General features: G+C 44.8%; 1 protein-coding gene across 1 annotated transcript; it reads right to left on the reverse strand.

Annotated features, from left to right (window-relative positions):
- Positions 1–9562: 9562 nt before the first annotated feature.
- gja4 (gap junction protein alpha 4) lies at positions 9563–15598 on the reverse strand. Its single transcript, XM_084697128.1, has 2 exons — positions 15461–15598; positions 9563–14680 (listed from the first exon to the last, which is right to left on the reverse strand). Exon 2 carries the CDS (start codon positions 14669–14671, stop codon positions 13541–13543), a length of 1131 nt encoding a protein of 376 aa, XP_084553254.1. The 5' UTR covers positions 14672–14680; positions 15461–15598; the 3' UTR covers positions 9563–13540.
- Between the last annotated feature and the right edge of the window lie 503 nt (positions 15599–16101).

Raw genomic sequence — 16101 nt, forward strand, 5'->3', positions numbered from 1 at the left:
AGAAATGTCCACCAAGAATGCAATCACTGAACTTTACTTCCGCAGAACAGTCAGGCTTAAAATGCTCAAAGAATTATGAATTAGTTCCACACTTTCAGTAATTCAGGATCAGTAAATCCAACGTCAAACAGCTGGGTTCTTGTGTTCTGAGCGTTTGTAGTGAATGTTGAGAAGAGACCGGGCAGAGTATGATCCAGTCTTGTTGCAGGTGCACCGTGTAGAATCCTAAACTGCTGTGATACAATCCTCTCCATGCAACTCCTCATGCGCTCTTTGGTTTTTACGCGCTCGTTTCTCTGACGTCACATGGACCCTGGTGTAGCCATCGGGTCCTCACTTTAAAGTGTCTCTCATATTCAGCTCGAGAGCTCCACCACCCATATTGTGTTTAATTTACTAACCGTTTTCTTCGGTGCCTGTTCCAGTCGAGCGCACGTACACACGCAGCCCCGGGGTTTTAGTAAATGTAATGAGGGTGTATTCGATTCTAACTTCAACACACACGCTCTCACGCACACATTTGCCGCAGGAAACACTTTCCAAAGGGGATCACGAATGTTACGTGACACCACATTGACAGTCCAATAGATGATTGATGACTACAGTGATCTATTAGCATAATCGTTTTCCCCTGTAGTTTAGATACCCTGTCACCTCAATGAAATATCCTTGTCAGTGAGTTATTTATGGGTGAGAGAATTACAAGCTAGGTTTGAGCAAATTAATCAAACAATAAGCTCTCCTTTCATCCCATATAGAGTAAGCATTTATATGAACTTGGCTGTAGAATCAGTCTTGGAAGTCATACACAAGCAGACAGAAAGACACACACAAACACACTTAATGCCTGACCAGTCACAGTTTTCTTTGGAGAGACCACTCAACCTAGTCCCCTCTGACCCACAACAGCCAACCACTCTTCCAAGAGGGAGGAGAGAGAGGAGAGGAGAAGAGGGGAGTAGTGGACAGGAGCGGAGAAGAGATGGGAGGGGGAGGGAAAGGGGAAGTTCAGTGGAAAACTCTCTCTTCAGACCTCTTGGGGTCAAACACAAATCCCGCCTCAGCACCCAGTAAACATTGGGAATAAGACTGGGAGAGAGAAAGACAGGGACAGACTGAACAAGAAAGAACGAGAGAAAGAAAGAACAAGAGGAGGAGAGAGGGATGGAGGAGGAGAGGCTTGTTCTGTATGACGTCCCAGTGCGCCCCGTGTGAGACAGAACAAGCTTCTCCTCCCAGAGGGAACATGCCTCCCTGCTCTGACACTGAGCTTCCATTTGTCTCATGAAAGGTGCTCAGAACAGCACCTCTGTCCCAGTCTCAACACCTCTGTCCCAGCCTCAGCACCTCTGTCCCAGCCTCAACACCTCTGTCCCAGCCTCAGCACCTCTGTCCCAGCCTCAGCACCTCTGTCCCAGCCTCAGCCGTGTTCCCGCTCACTGACACATAAAGCCATCGCTCTCCACCCCCCCTCTTCCCCCCTCCCACCCCCCCGTCACTCCACCAGCTACAGTCCCACACCCCCCACACACACACCCCCGTCACTCAGAGATGATGGTCATTTGTTTAGGCTTCAACATGGAACATGTTGAAGTGGTTTTTTTGTCCCTTGGTAAATGTGTTATATATGTGTTTATAGGTGGACTGAGACATGAAGAACTTGAGAAGACCAGACTTCGAGGTTTCAGTAAACCTAGCAGGAGTTCTTTGTTGTTTTCCGGACAATGCATATAAGGAAGCCCACATAGCATTACCATTCCCTCTAAATATGCAATGACATACTTACATATTAAAATATGATCATGTATGTATATGGCATTCTTTCAGGGTATTGGATGCTGGTAAAGAGTGTTTGTTAGACCATGATTATAGCCTTCTGATCCATCTCCCTTCACATCAGTCGTTCATTCATAATGCACTGAAGAAAACTCAGCTTTCCTCCTCTCCTCATCCTGCATCTCGCATGATGTAGTGGGTGGGTCTACAGGTTAATGACAGAGTGTTGTTAAACTGTGAGAGAGGTTGTGTCATGAGACAGAGAACAACTCCAATCACTACTCCCCTCAATTACAAGGCAAGACAGCAGCGTGCATATGAACTCTACCTGATAGTATCAGAACTGTGAAATTGTAATCATTGTTTAACATGTCGATGCTTTTTGGTCCTCTATTCTGTGTTTGCTGCTTTTGCATAAAATATTTGGTTGAGATTATGAAGTTTGGAATCATGTTGACAGCTAAGAATAATATAGCTTTATTGTCTGATGTGACATGTTCAACAGGAGCGACAAGCAGAGGTCGAATGAGAAGGAGAGAGAGAAAGAGAGAGAGAGAGGGAGGGAGGGAGGGAGGGAGGGAGGGAGGGAGGGAGGGAGGGAGGGAGGGAGGGAGGGAGGGAGGGAGGGAGGGAGGGAGGGAGGGAGGGAGGGAGGGAGGGAGGGAGGGAGGGAGGGAGGGAGGGAGGGAGGGAGGGAGGGAGGGAAAGTAGAACCTGATCTGTTTGTACTCAATAGGTTTTGCTCCAGCCATAAACAGCACTGTGTCCACCTCCTCAGTAGAGATTTAAAGATGATAGATGTTAATTGTACAATTATAGTCTGGTTACTGATTAGTGTGCATTAATTAATTTCACAACATTAGGGATGTTTAGATCACATGAACATTCTTAAATTAGAGGTTTTAATTAGAGATGTTTCCGTTTGGCACATTGGCAGAAATGACTTAAGTCGATTTTTCGTTTCTACTTCTTACATTTTCAATCCGGGCTGGTTACTTTAGTTTTAATATGTATTTGGTGGCATGATCAATATTATTTATTGCCATTGCTTTTTCGGGGTATCACTTACAACAAAATGTAAGCTAGTCTACAAAGCTACCATGGAGCAAGGCAGAAGGCAAGAATAATATTTTTATTAAAAAGTTTGCATCATTTACAATTTTTATATTTCTACCTTTACATTATCAATAAAGAATTAATTGAGAATTGAAAAAAAAAAGTAGTGGTGGGCCGTTATCGGTGTTAACGTGCTGCGTTAACGTCAGACTGTTAACAGGCGATAAAAAAAATATCGCCGGGAGTTTGGTCAATACTACGCAAGCTATGATGACTTACACCTTGATATTTTAGCGCGGATGAATACCTTGGCGAATTGCACTGTAGGGGGCGAGACCGAGTTTTTCGAACCTGTGTATATGTACGGTGGCCCTGAAGTGCAAATCACCCCCCCTAATATGAGTACATCCCCCAAATGAAAACACTCCCCCGGAATACGAGTCAACTGCCCCCAAATCGGATGACTTGTTCACCTCCCCCCAATACAAAAACACGCTCCCCCAAATGGAAAACGACATAACATTAACTCTGAACGGAAAGGGTAGGTACTACACTTTAGCGCTAATTGGATGCTAGTAGGCTAACTAACAAGAAATATGAAATTGATCTACAGAAGTACAAAATGCAATAGCCTGACAGAGTTACGTGCACCAGAACATTTGTTAGGCTATTGAAGAATGTAGCAAATAGTAGGCTACTTAGGCAAAAGTATTTCGTGTTACATGTAAAAATCGAAACAGTTGTTTGGCTATCGATTTTTACATTTAACACGAAACAGAGTAACTTGGACCAGGATCAGGATATCCTGGTCCACGTTACTCTGTCATTGTGGCATTTCGTTCTTCTGTAGTGGACTAATAGTTTGTTCTTCTGAAAAGTCCTGCCTTCAACTGCGTTTTTAGCGTGCGCATAGGCTACTTATATTGTGAAACGTTAACAGCATATCTGAGATTATTTCATAGGAATGACCCTGATTAAAATAAAGAGTAGTGTCATGACTCTGAATTGTAAACATTAATGTTTCCTCTTTCCTTCCAACCAAAACGATCAAGTTCATGATAATGACAGAGTTAGGTGGACTAGTATGGAGGACCAAAACTGCCATATTTAAAAATGAATGAATGAATAAATAAATGTCCACATCCATGCATTTAGACATAAATAAATGAATACATGTACTAATTAATGCACAATTGTCAATCAATATTACCTTATAATTTACATGTATTTATGTATTTATTTGTGTATTCATTCATTTATTAATTCATGTGTTCATTCATTTATTCATTCATTTATTCATTCATTTATTCATTCATTTATTCATTCATTCATTCCTGTATTTCTTCTTCTCAATATGTTAATGAGATGTGTCAATCAAAATAGGTAGGCGGTATTTGACACACCATTGGCTAATCGTTTTCCACGCTTTGTATTCGAATATGTAGCCTTACATCCATCCTTGCTGTCATGGACAACATAGCCTACATGGACAGGCTGGCCGACCTTGTTGAAAACAAATATTTAATTCACCATATATGATATTTGGATAAACATACATGTTATAAAGATTTTACTACGTTAGTTGTGGGCTATCACTTAACACCCAACTTCACTACGCTGACCGGCCAACCATGTGTTTACCCCGATAAAAACGTAAACATTTTAAAATAAAAAATCCTGATTGTTGATTGTCAAACCAACATATTTGTCCTGTGTGTAAGAGCGAGATAGACAATCTGGCATATAGCCCCCAATCAAGCAGAAGAGAAATTTGTAAAGATTGACGACACAAAGTTAATCATCGAAGATGAAAAGTAGCTTAGTCCTAAATGGAGTTGTATGCCCCATAGCACATATTTTACAAAGACTACTACAACAAAAGCCAAACGTTGCCACGTTATGTTGGGAATGGGATGCCGTTGCGACGGTTATTGTTGGAGCAACAAGTTGCCTAAATAGCCTGTAGCCTATGCCATGTTTATGTACATGTCAGCTTTACATGTAGAAAAGAAAATCTCAGAGAAGGTGAAAGGCTTGGTGACCGGCGTGGAGAAATGCGCGTCTAGTGTGAACAGCATCGCGCCATACGTAGTATATTGTGGCGCTCCAGGGCGCTTCGCAGCCACTGTCCCAGGCGTTAGCTAGATTGAATCTATGGCTCTGGATTGATTGCAATGTCTGAACATCAGTTTCCACGCCTACTGGCCTCCTCTCATTATCATATTGGGAACAATGAATGAATGAATGAATAAATGAATAAATAAATACATAAATGAATACAAAATAAATAAATACATGTAAAATATATGTAACTATTGATTGACAATTGTGCATTAATTAATATATATATTCGTTTATTTCTGTCTAAATGCATGGATGTGGACATTTATTTATTCATTCATTCATTTGTAAATATGGCAGGTTTGGTCCTCCATAGACTAGTTGTTTGGCTACAGTATGTTTAACACGCAATTTATGCTTTTGCATACGTAGCATATGCTACATGCTTCGATACCCAAATAAATGTCCTAGTGCACGTAACTCTGTCAGGCTATTGCATTTTTTACTTCTGCCGATCAATTTATTAGCCTACTAGCATCCAATTAGCGCTAAAGTGTAGTACCTACCCTTTCCGTTCAGAGTTAATGTTATGTCGTTTTCCATTTGGGGGAGCGTGTTTTTGTATTGGGGGGAGGTGAACAAGTCATCCAATTTGGGGGGAGTTGACTCGTATTCCGGGGGAGTGTTTTCATTTGGGGGATGTACTCATATTAGGGGGGGTGATTTGCACTTCAGGGCCACCGTATTTATGCCTTGTGTATGAAATTACCACATCAAACGTGACGTGCTAACATCGATGCAAAGCTTCACACGGCATCGTTCGCCCAGAGAATGAGAACTGCCACTCTCGGTAAACTTCCGGGTTCTGAACTGGTTGAAGTTCCATGTGAGGGCGCTAACGAGCGAGTGCAGAATGAATGGAGGTCTATGGTATGGTACCCCTCAAAATCCACTTTTCTCAGGATATAATTTTTTGTCTAGTAATTTGAATTCAAAATCGAAAGGGGAGGCAAAAAAAAAAACATTCTGCTGGCTGTTGGATTGTTTTAAAGTCGCCTTTCTGTTCTAAAAAGCTTTTGAAAATGTCATTGACGTCATACACATCGTAAGACCAGAGCTACTGCTTGACGGCAAGCTCTGGTCACTTACTTTTTTCTCTCAGGGCATCGACAACACAGCTGACAAGTTAGGCTCTCCCCGTCAATACACATGCTAGAAAGAGTTTTGGCTTGCTAATGTTGTTGCTAATGTTGCTAATGCTCCGACATTCTGATTCCGCTTCGGATGCCATCAATTGGGAGCTCTGGTCGTATCAGTCCTTCACTAACCAATCAGCATTCATTAGCAGAATGCTAGCGTGTTATGGGCAACAACAACTCACCATGTAAGAAATCAAAATGACATAAGTACTCGTTAATTCAACTTTAGACCTATAATCCATGTTGAACATGCACAAACTACAATCAAATCGGAGATTTTTCAACGACAATCAGGCGAAAGAGACAAATTTAGCCGTTTAGCTCCATAGACTCCCATTCAACATGCACTCGCTCGCGATCACCCCCAGTGGAACTCTGGTGGAACTGCAGCCAAATTCGGTACAAAGGGGTTTAATAGGGAGTGGCAAGGCTCTCCTTAAACAGGCTCTGATGCAGCTATGAAGCCACCGGGTTTGCTTCAGGGAAAATGTATTTTTTAAGAAGGTTTCCAATGGAAACCTCGACAAGACTAAGGTTGTTTGAACCTGTGCGATGCGGAATTTGTTTACTGTAAGAGTTCTTCCAGTCTCAAATACCACCTAAACGCAAAGCCAGGGCCGGCCCAAGCCTTTACGGGGCCTTAAGCAGAATTGATTTGGGAGCCCCTTGGCGTTGTTAATATATATATTTAAAAAAAACAACATTAAACTGTAATTTAATGTGCTCTTCGGGGCCCTGTGGTGGCCCTAAGCAGCCTCTTGGTTCGCTCATGCCTTGGGCCGGCCCTGCGCAAAGCATCCCTTAGCTAATGCGGAAGATGCTGGGCCAAGCACTGATGCAGCGCAGGGGAAGAGTTAAACTACTGTTTGAGTGCAACTGAGGCAAGCCCGTTAACCGTTTTTTTAATGCTGTTTTTTACAAGGAGTTTGAGTGATAATGCCAATTAACAATGTACAAAGGATTCTATGTTGCTGCCCTTCTGTCACGGCCACAGCCGTGCCCCCTTATTGCTTTTGGTTTTGCCCTGTCCTAGTGTTTCCCTGTCATTGTCTTCACCTGTGTGTCGTTTGGTTCTGTGTATTTAGGTTTCTGTTCTGTGTCCAGTCTTTGTCTTGTCATACTGCTACTACCCCTGCGTGCGTGTACCCTGTCTGTTTCCCGTTTCAAGTATTAAACCCTTTGTTTTCGACCATGCCTGCTGACTCCACTGCCTTTGGGTCCAACCCCACCTCACGTCGTGACACCTTTAAGCTACAGGGGAAAGGCGTTCTAATTGTACGTTTTGAGCTACATCGACAATTAGGAAGGTAAGGTTTGTCTAACTCTCACAGTTAAAGTGGCTAACTATTTGAGCGGATTTGAGCAGTAACGTTAGCTTGACTCCCGAGTCAATTTTTTGCTACATTATAATGTACTCAATTGCTTGTCAGCGTGCTTGCTAGTCGTTAATGTTAACAGATCAATTGTTGGTCTGTCACACATGTTCCCAATGGATAATGACTAACAAACTATAATAAATATATGTTATGCTGATGGAAGTAAACGCGACAATAAATCACTGTCAGCTCAAGCTAGCAATAGGAGAAAACTTCATGATTTCTCGCAGGCGCACTGAAGGGGCAACAAGTAACTGAGTTCTCCAGAACTGTTTGCAAACTCCAGCAATGTTTGTTTATTTTTCCTCACAGTGCAACCGTTGTTCATAGAACACTGATGTATCATAATGTCCCTTTATTGAGTGAGAACAGAAACACTGGGTGTAGCTGAGCCTTTATGTATATAAAACCAAGACGTTTTAAATTGCAGTTAAATCTGTTACTCGCTGCATCCCTACTCCTCAGCAGCAGTGAGCCTCTACCTGTGAAGACGTCTAATCAAGACCCCGCAGACACACCAGAGCCGTGTGCAGGATAAATGCACTGACCCTCATCATCAATGATGCATAATAAGTGAACAGAAACATCCTATCCCTTTTAGCCGCCAGCATATAGCGAGAGAGAGAGAAGGAGTGACTAAGAGGGAGGGAGGGAAGGAGGAAGGGACTATTGTTTGGTGTGTGCGTTTGTGTCTGTGTGAAAGATGCAGAAAGCCTTATAGAGAAAAAGAGATAAAGAGAGATGTGGGGAGGGAGGATGGGAGAGAGCGGGCTCTTTAAAGTGTGTATGTGCTGATTCCTGAGAGACCAGCTTTATTCCTCCCGATCCCTTCCACTTCATTACGCTGTGAGCATCCATACATTATTCAGCTGCTCAGCCCTCTGCCCACAGGGACCAATACTGCCTTTAACTCACACCTGAACCTGCGCTGTCGTTTACACAACCACCCTGGTTCCATCTCTCTATCCACACTCCCAAACCCCTGCTCAATATCTGAATGCAGCGCTGATCAAGTTCCTTTTATCTGAAAGTTGTGACATGTGGTGTCCAGGTCCACAGGAGGAAGTTTGCAGCGTTTGGTTTGCGTGTGTTTAGGTCCTTCTCATCTGCAGGCTATGGATGTGTCTATGCAGGGCTTCTCTCCCATCCCTGTGTCTGTACTGATGCAGGGCCTCTCTCCCATCCCTGTGACTTGATCAGCTGTTTGATTGCTGCAGCTGCACACACACCAGCAGTGTTCTAGCGCCATCTCCTGGTGGTGTGGAGGATCACCTGAGCTGCTGTGGATGTCTTCCTGTTTCTATTTGGGCTCTGCCAACTTCTACTCCCTCCCTCCAACCCTGGTGGGGGTCATTCTCATAGCCCACATGATCAATGATGGTTGAAAGAAAAAAAACTTCTTACCTTTTTTCCTACCTTTTTTTTACCCCCTAACTCTGACTCGGAAGGTGCCACATGCATGAAACTTACTCTGGTTGCTCATATTAGTCCCCACAGAGTACAGTAAAAATAATTTGATGCTTGAATCATTTTTTTCCACTTTTATAATTCATTTTTTTACTTTTATAATGTCTGGGGAGTACTGCACAATTCAAGAGTGAAAAACAGAGGTGCAATTGAAAAGGACTTATGAGTTTTCTAATGATTTTTTGGGGGGGATGTAACAGGCCAAACTGAGGGTAAGCTGAGGTGTTAGCCACATTCCCGCTTATATTTGCAAGAGCCAGTCTCTGAGTGTCTCCATCCCCTCCAAACCCTAGGGAGGGTCATTCTGATGTAGCCTGGTCCTAACCTGGCCTCGATTCGCCGGTATAAAATCAACCTGCAAAATCTGATTTACGTACCGAATGGCCAGACCGAGTACGGAAGCAAAATCCAAATTGAGCAGAAGTCCGTAGGAGGGCAGAGCCAGGCTAATTCTGATGGCCTTAGGGTTAGAAAAAAAACTTGTTTGACAGATCACAAAAGTTTAGAAGGGCTGTGTCTTAGTCCCATGCAAGGACCCATGTTGATATTCAGATGTTCTCACCTGTGAAGGTGTTAGCCGAGAGAGCAGGTATGCTACAGAGAGCAGGTATGCTACAGAGAGCGCTCTTTCTACAACAATAGTCTAGCTCCTCTGATGAGCCCTGTAGAGCTGCTTTGGAAACCAGAAAAAAATTCTCCCTTGGAAAAGGAGGTCTATGGGAACCATTGTTCTCCCTGGAATGATCGTCAGAAGATGACGGCAGTCTGATCCACTTCCTGTCTGTAAGGGCTGGCACTTCCTGTCTGGAAGGGCTGGCGAAGGCTTTTCCATCCTCATGAATAATGGAGTCGCCTGCTTCTGGAAGGGCAACCCACGACACAATACACATAAATGCAAATAAAGTGGTAGGACACCATACTGTAGATCATTTATTTCAACATCCACTTTTTTATTAAGATACGTGTTTATTGTATAGAATACTATTGTCTGATTTTGATGAATTCCTCCTATATTCAAGAGGAACCCCACCCCTGTACCTGTCTGCTGTATCTACAACACCTGGATAAGAAAGCATAGTTGGGAGTCAGGTGGCTGAGCGGTTAGGGAGTCGGGCTTGTAATCTGAAGGTCACCAGTTTGATTCCCGGCCACACCAAATGATGTTGTGCCCTTGGGCAAGGCATTTCACCCTACTTGCCCCGGGGGGAATGTCCCCGTACTTACTGTATTCGCTCTGGATAAGAATAAGCAAATGTAATGTAAATGTGTAGACCTTCCAGTAATTACCTCACATCTGTGTTCTCTACCTCAAATGCTGGTAGATCCCCCCCTAACCCTAACTAACCCTAACCCTAACTAACCCCCCCTAACCCCCACTGTCTGGAGCAGTGCTGACAACCAAAGACGACCTGCTCATCTGATGCTTGTTGTCAGGGCCCTGACATTCAGCCAGAGGTGGCCATGAGGAGTTTCCAAAACAATATAACAAAGTGGAGTAGCTTTGTTTTAGTGAACCTTAACAGTCCCGCCCCCCATGGTCAGCACTGATAACACAATGGGGAGTCGGGAGGTTGATACAAGACCCACTTCCTTTCTGCAGGCTAAATTTAGGAATGGATCTTAAATTGGTTATTTAATTTAAACAATAATATCCTTGAATGTGGATGAGAAACGATGAGCTCTTTGATACATGAGATTTCACGTGGTCTGCGGAAGGATTGAATGTGTGTTTGTCCTCCAACGAGCAAGATGTGTGGGCACCAGTAGCTCCACACTTGAAACCCAGAGAGATGAGTTCTCACAAGCCATATCAGTCCATTATACAAGTCAAGTGTTCCAACGTGACCCTAACCCAGAGGAGTTATTGTTAGGTCTTGTGTACCTGGATGAATATATGTGTCTTTGTGTAATCTATGTGCATGTGGGTTATATGTGCCTCTGTGTTTGCTTGTGTGTGTACATTTATGTGTAGTACACGGGTCTGTGTACATGTTTCTGTGTGTTGACACAGCCCAGCCTGTTCTGTATCCCTCCAACACAGTACTCCCCTCCTCCCAGCTCATGGGACCAAACCACTGCCCAAGAGTTTCCCAGCCTGTGTGTTTGTAAATGTCTGTGTCTCGGGCCACCATACCCCTGGGAATGCATTCCACTGGCCAGATCAGAAACAAGGCTTCAGAGTCACACTCTCCCTCTGGGAAACATACACATACAGTACACATATTCATATTCTCACACACACACACACACACACACATACATACATATATACAGTCCACATTCATGTTCACATAAACACAGTCAAAAAAGGCATATTTACAAACACATATACGTGTTTCTAACCAACTGTCTAACTTTCTCTCTCAGAACAACCTGCTTGACCCCAACCAATCGGGCTTCAAGACTGGCCGCAGAGGCTGCCCTCCTTTCAGTCACCACTGCCCTCCAGTCTGCCAGAGCGGCTTCGAGGTCATCCGTCATCATTCTGCTGGACCTTTCTGCAGCGTTTGATACGGTTAACCACCAGATCCTGCTCTACAGACTTTCTGAGATGGGCCTCACTGGCACTGCACTCAAGTGGATCTCATCCCACCTTTTCGGGAAGATCCTACCAGGTCTCCTGGGGAGGCAAACTGTCAGACCCTCGCCAGTTCTCCACCGGTGTCCCACAGGGCTCCGTCCTTGGACCCCTCCTCTTCTCTCTGTACACCACCTCACTTGGACCAATCATCACCTCCCATGGCTTCTCCTACCACTGCTACGACACGCAGCTGTACCTGTCGTTCCCCCCGACCGATCCGGGGATCTCAGCTAGTATCGAGGCCTGCCTCACAGACATCTCCGCCTGGATGACCGAGCACCACCTCCAGCTGAACCTCGCCAAAACAGAACTTCTCATCATCCCGGCCAAACCCTCCATCTCCCACGACCTCTCAATCACCCTGGGATCTGCGACGGTGACCCCTTCATCCTCTGCCAGGAACCTTGGGGTTACCATGGATGACAAGCTCTCCCTCACGGCCCACATTGCTGCGGTCTCCCAATCGTGTAGATTCACCCTCTACAATATCCGGAAGATCAGGATATACCTGTCTGAGCACTCCACCCAGCTGCTAGTCCAAGCACTGGTCCTATCCAAGTTGGACTACTGCAACTCGCTGCTCACCGGTCTCCCAGCATGCGCAACCCGCCCTCTTCGGAGGATTCAGAACGCAGCAGCCCGCCTGGTCTACAATCTACCCAGACGCTCCGAAGTTACCCCGCTCCTCATCTCCCTCCACTGGCTACCCATCACGGCCCGCATCAGATTCAAGACCCTGGTACTGACCTTCCGAGCAGTGAACGGGACTGCACCTGACTACATCAAGTCTGTCCTCCAGCCTTACACCCCCACGCGTCACCTACGGTCTTCTTCAGACAACCACCTGGTGGTCCCACCGCTCAAGACCGCCCGGTCCCAACACAAGCTCTTCTCCTGCCTGGCCCCCCAGTGGTGGAATCAACTCCCCACCTCCATCAGAGACACAGACTCTCTCCACCTTCAAGAGAAGGCTCAAAACGCACTTTTTCCGGGAGTACAACGGTACTTAGGAATGGTTTGCTGAATCCAATGCTAATTTCCTCAAGGATCTCAATGACATATCTACTGAACAACAGAGCCTGTACAAGGTAACACATATCTACTGAACAACACAGCCTGTACAAAGTAACACATATCTACTGAACAACACAGCCTGTACCAGGTAACACATATCTACTGGAGAACACAGCCTGTACCAGGTAACACATATCTACTGGAGAACACAGCCTTTACCAGATTACACATATCTACTTGCTTAGAGAATTGTTGCTCTTGTTGGTAAGTGGTAACTGATTTAAACTGTTGTATTCGCTGAAAAATATTCTATTTCAATTAATTTTATTTTTACTGTTGCTGCTTTTTCTACAGGTACACTTGCACTTAGAGATTCATGTTGTTTAAATTGCAACTTGCTTAGCTACATGCTCTTATGGTTCTTCCCTTTGGCACTTATTTTTTGGTTGTTCACAATGTGTGCTTCTTGTTTTAGCTACCCGCAATGCTTTGGGGCTATCTTGTTGTTATTATCAGTGACCTATGCACTTTGTAAAGCTCTCTCTTGGAAGTCGCTTTGGATAGAAGCGTCTGCTAAATGAATACATGTAAATGTAAATACATAAAATACACATTGAAATTCACATTCATACACACACACAATGTATAGGAAACATTCACACACATATGTACAGTAAACATTTTCACACAAATCCCCTATAGTTTGTGTCCTCCCTGTGTTTTCATTTTCAAATTTCATCACAACTTTCATCGAAGTCAGTCTCCTTTACTTGCCTTCCTTTATTTCAGACACTTTTTTTCAGAAACTTTTTCTCCCTGCATTTCATTTTGAATAAAGTCAATTTATTTTCCATTTCTGATACTGTCTCTCCCTTCTTGGTATCTTCACATCCCTTTGTCACGCAAATTCAGTAGAACTCATTCATTGTCCACATATTGTAGCCGATGTTAGTCTTCCACACCCCTATCCGCTTTGACATGGTACGGTCCATGTACCATGTACCAGTTTCTCAAACATAATGCTTCGGTTTGGAATGTCCCTTATGGGAACCCTTTGTGTATGTGCCATCATGTGTGATGTGTGTGTGTTTCTTGACCTGGGTTCGGGGGGAGTGTGTAGTCCTCAAACCCCCCATGCAGGTCAGGTAGCTGGGGAGCAGGTCCCCAGTGGTGGGGGGGTCCCCAGTGCCCCAGGTCACCTCTGCTGCAACGTAGCTCTCACACGGCTGGGAATAGCCTTGTCCCCTCCCTTCAGGCTGGTAGAGGTGGCTCTGGTAGGAGGATGCCTCGAGTATTGGTGCCACAGGGCAAGCCATGGCTCTTCCTATGCCAGGCATACTGCACTGATCCTGAATGCGGTAGAACTTCTCCAGACGGTAGGTGATGGCCAGTTGGAGCAGGTGGAAGAGCTCAACAAGGTTGAGAAGGAGGGAGATGGCGGCGATTACCTGGGTGTAGATGGTGAAGATGGTCTTCTCAGTGGGACGGGATACAAAGCAATCCACCATGTGAGGGCAGGGGTCGCGCACGCACTCAAACCTGGCGTGGATGACAAAGCCGCCATAGAGCAGCCAGAGTCCAGCAATGAAGCTCCCTTCCAGGAGGAGCTGGAGCAGGATGCTGGCAGCGTACGCACACAATAGAGGCCCCTTCAGCTTGGGAGCTTCTGGAAGCACCTTCACAGACTTCCTTCTTCTCCTCTCTCCCTCCTTTTCCTCCACCTCTTCTTCCTTCTTCCTCTCCTCCATCTTCTCTCTCAGGCCCTCTGCTGCTTCTCCACCACCCACCTCAGTCTTCCTCCTCTCCCCCTCCTCCTTGTTCTTCTTGTCCTTGGCTGCCCTGACTGCTACGTAGCCAAAGTAGAATATGGTGGGTGTGGACACAAAGACCACCTGCAAGACAAAGTAGCGGAAGTGTGAGATGGGGAAGGCCTTGTCGTAGCACACAGAGGTGCAGCCCGGCTGGCGTGTGTTGCACAGGAAGTCTTCCTGTTCATCGTCCCAGGCTGACTCTGCCGCCGTGCCCAGGATCAGCATGCGGAACAGGAACAGAACTGTGAGCCACACTCGGCCCACGCCTGTGGAGTACTCCTGCCCTTCCTCCAGTAGGTGCTCCAGGAACGACCAGTCTGCCCTGGACATCCTCTGCACCTAGCCGGGAACACACACGCAGAAGGTAAACATCTGAGAGCTGCATAGTCCAAGTACAGAATTGCATAGTCCCAGTACAGATCTGCATAATGACAGTACAGAGCTGCATAGTCATTGCCCCCACAGAAGGACACAGAAGTCAGTTTTGGTTATTATCAGATTCATAACAGCTTCATATATCCTTCAAATCAGATTCATACAATTTTTATATATCCATCAAATCAGATTTATATCAGTTAACATATCTTCATAACAGCTTCATAAAACCTTCATAACAGCTTCCCATCATTCTGCCTCTTCACTGACCCGACAGATGCATGTTTAACTGTCTCAGAGGGCATGACCCAGATGCCCCTGAAGAGTTATAGTGGTCCTGGACAACACAGCCTGTACCAGGTAACACATATCTACTGGAGAACACAGCCTGTACCAGGTAACACATATCTACTGAACAACACAGCCTGTACCAGATAACACATATCTACTGGACAACACAGCCTGTACCAGGTAACACATATCTACTGAACAACACAGCCTGTACCAGGTAACACATATCTACTGGACAACACAGCCTGTACCAGGTAACACATATCTACTGGAGAACACAGCCTGTACCAGATAACACATATCTACTGAACAACACAGCCTGTACCAGGTAACACATATCTACTGGAGAACACAGCCTGTACCAGGTAACACATATCTACTGGAGAACACAGCCTGTACCAGGAAACACATATCTACTGGACAAGGGTTAGGGTTAGCTGCTATGTTTCCTACCTGTTTCTGTTGTAAAGTTGCCTCTTTGTCTATCTTTACCTCTGTGTTCGTATACTCCGTGAGTTTTCTCTGTTTAGGTCTGTGCTCGTGCTCTGTTATGGTCTGTGCTCGTATACTCCGTGAGTTTGCTACACTAGAGGCAAGTTGTGTGTTGCATTCTTAAACCAGTAATGTAATCGGAAAAAAACTGGAAAACTTTCCCATGCCTTTCCAGAACCTCCCACAGGAACCCCCTCCAGGAAAGGGGACGGGGGAACTTTAAATAGGTCGGAGCTCCTTATGCTGTTAGAGTAAACGTTTTGGATTACTGGGGAAATTTAACCTGTTCAGGACACCAACCTGGAAGTAAGAACTATATGTCTATATAAATACTCAATCCTTTATTTTAGACTAATTATTTTAAGACTTGGAAGTGGGAAAGAAAATAACTGAATTGACGCTTCAAATTATTTAAGAAAACCTTGTGTAGTTTTCTGTTAAACCACACGATGGTGCTAGTCACCACATTTCTGAGAAACGTACGACTTACAAGAAGTCACTGACAGAAACGTGGCCAAAAGATAGATATGCTGATATAGGGTTTGTAATTTAAGTTGTATTGTCTGTTTGTTTTGCCCTTGTTTCAGAAACAGCTAAAAAAG

The sequence above is a fragment of the Hypomesus nipponensis genome, chromosome 4 (genome assembly GCF_054491055.1).
Source record: "Hypomesus nipponensis isolate SF chromosome 4, ASM5449105v1, whole genome shotgun sequence".
Lineage (NCBI taxonomy): Eukaryota > Metazoa > Chordata > Actinopteri > Osmeriformes > Osmeridae > Hypomesus > Hypomesus nipponensis.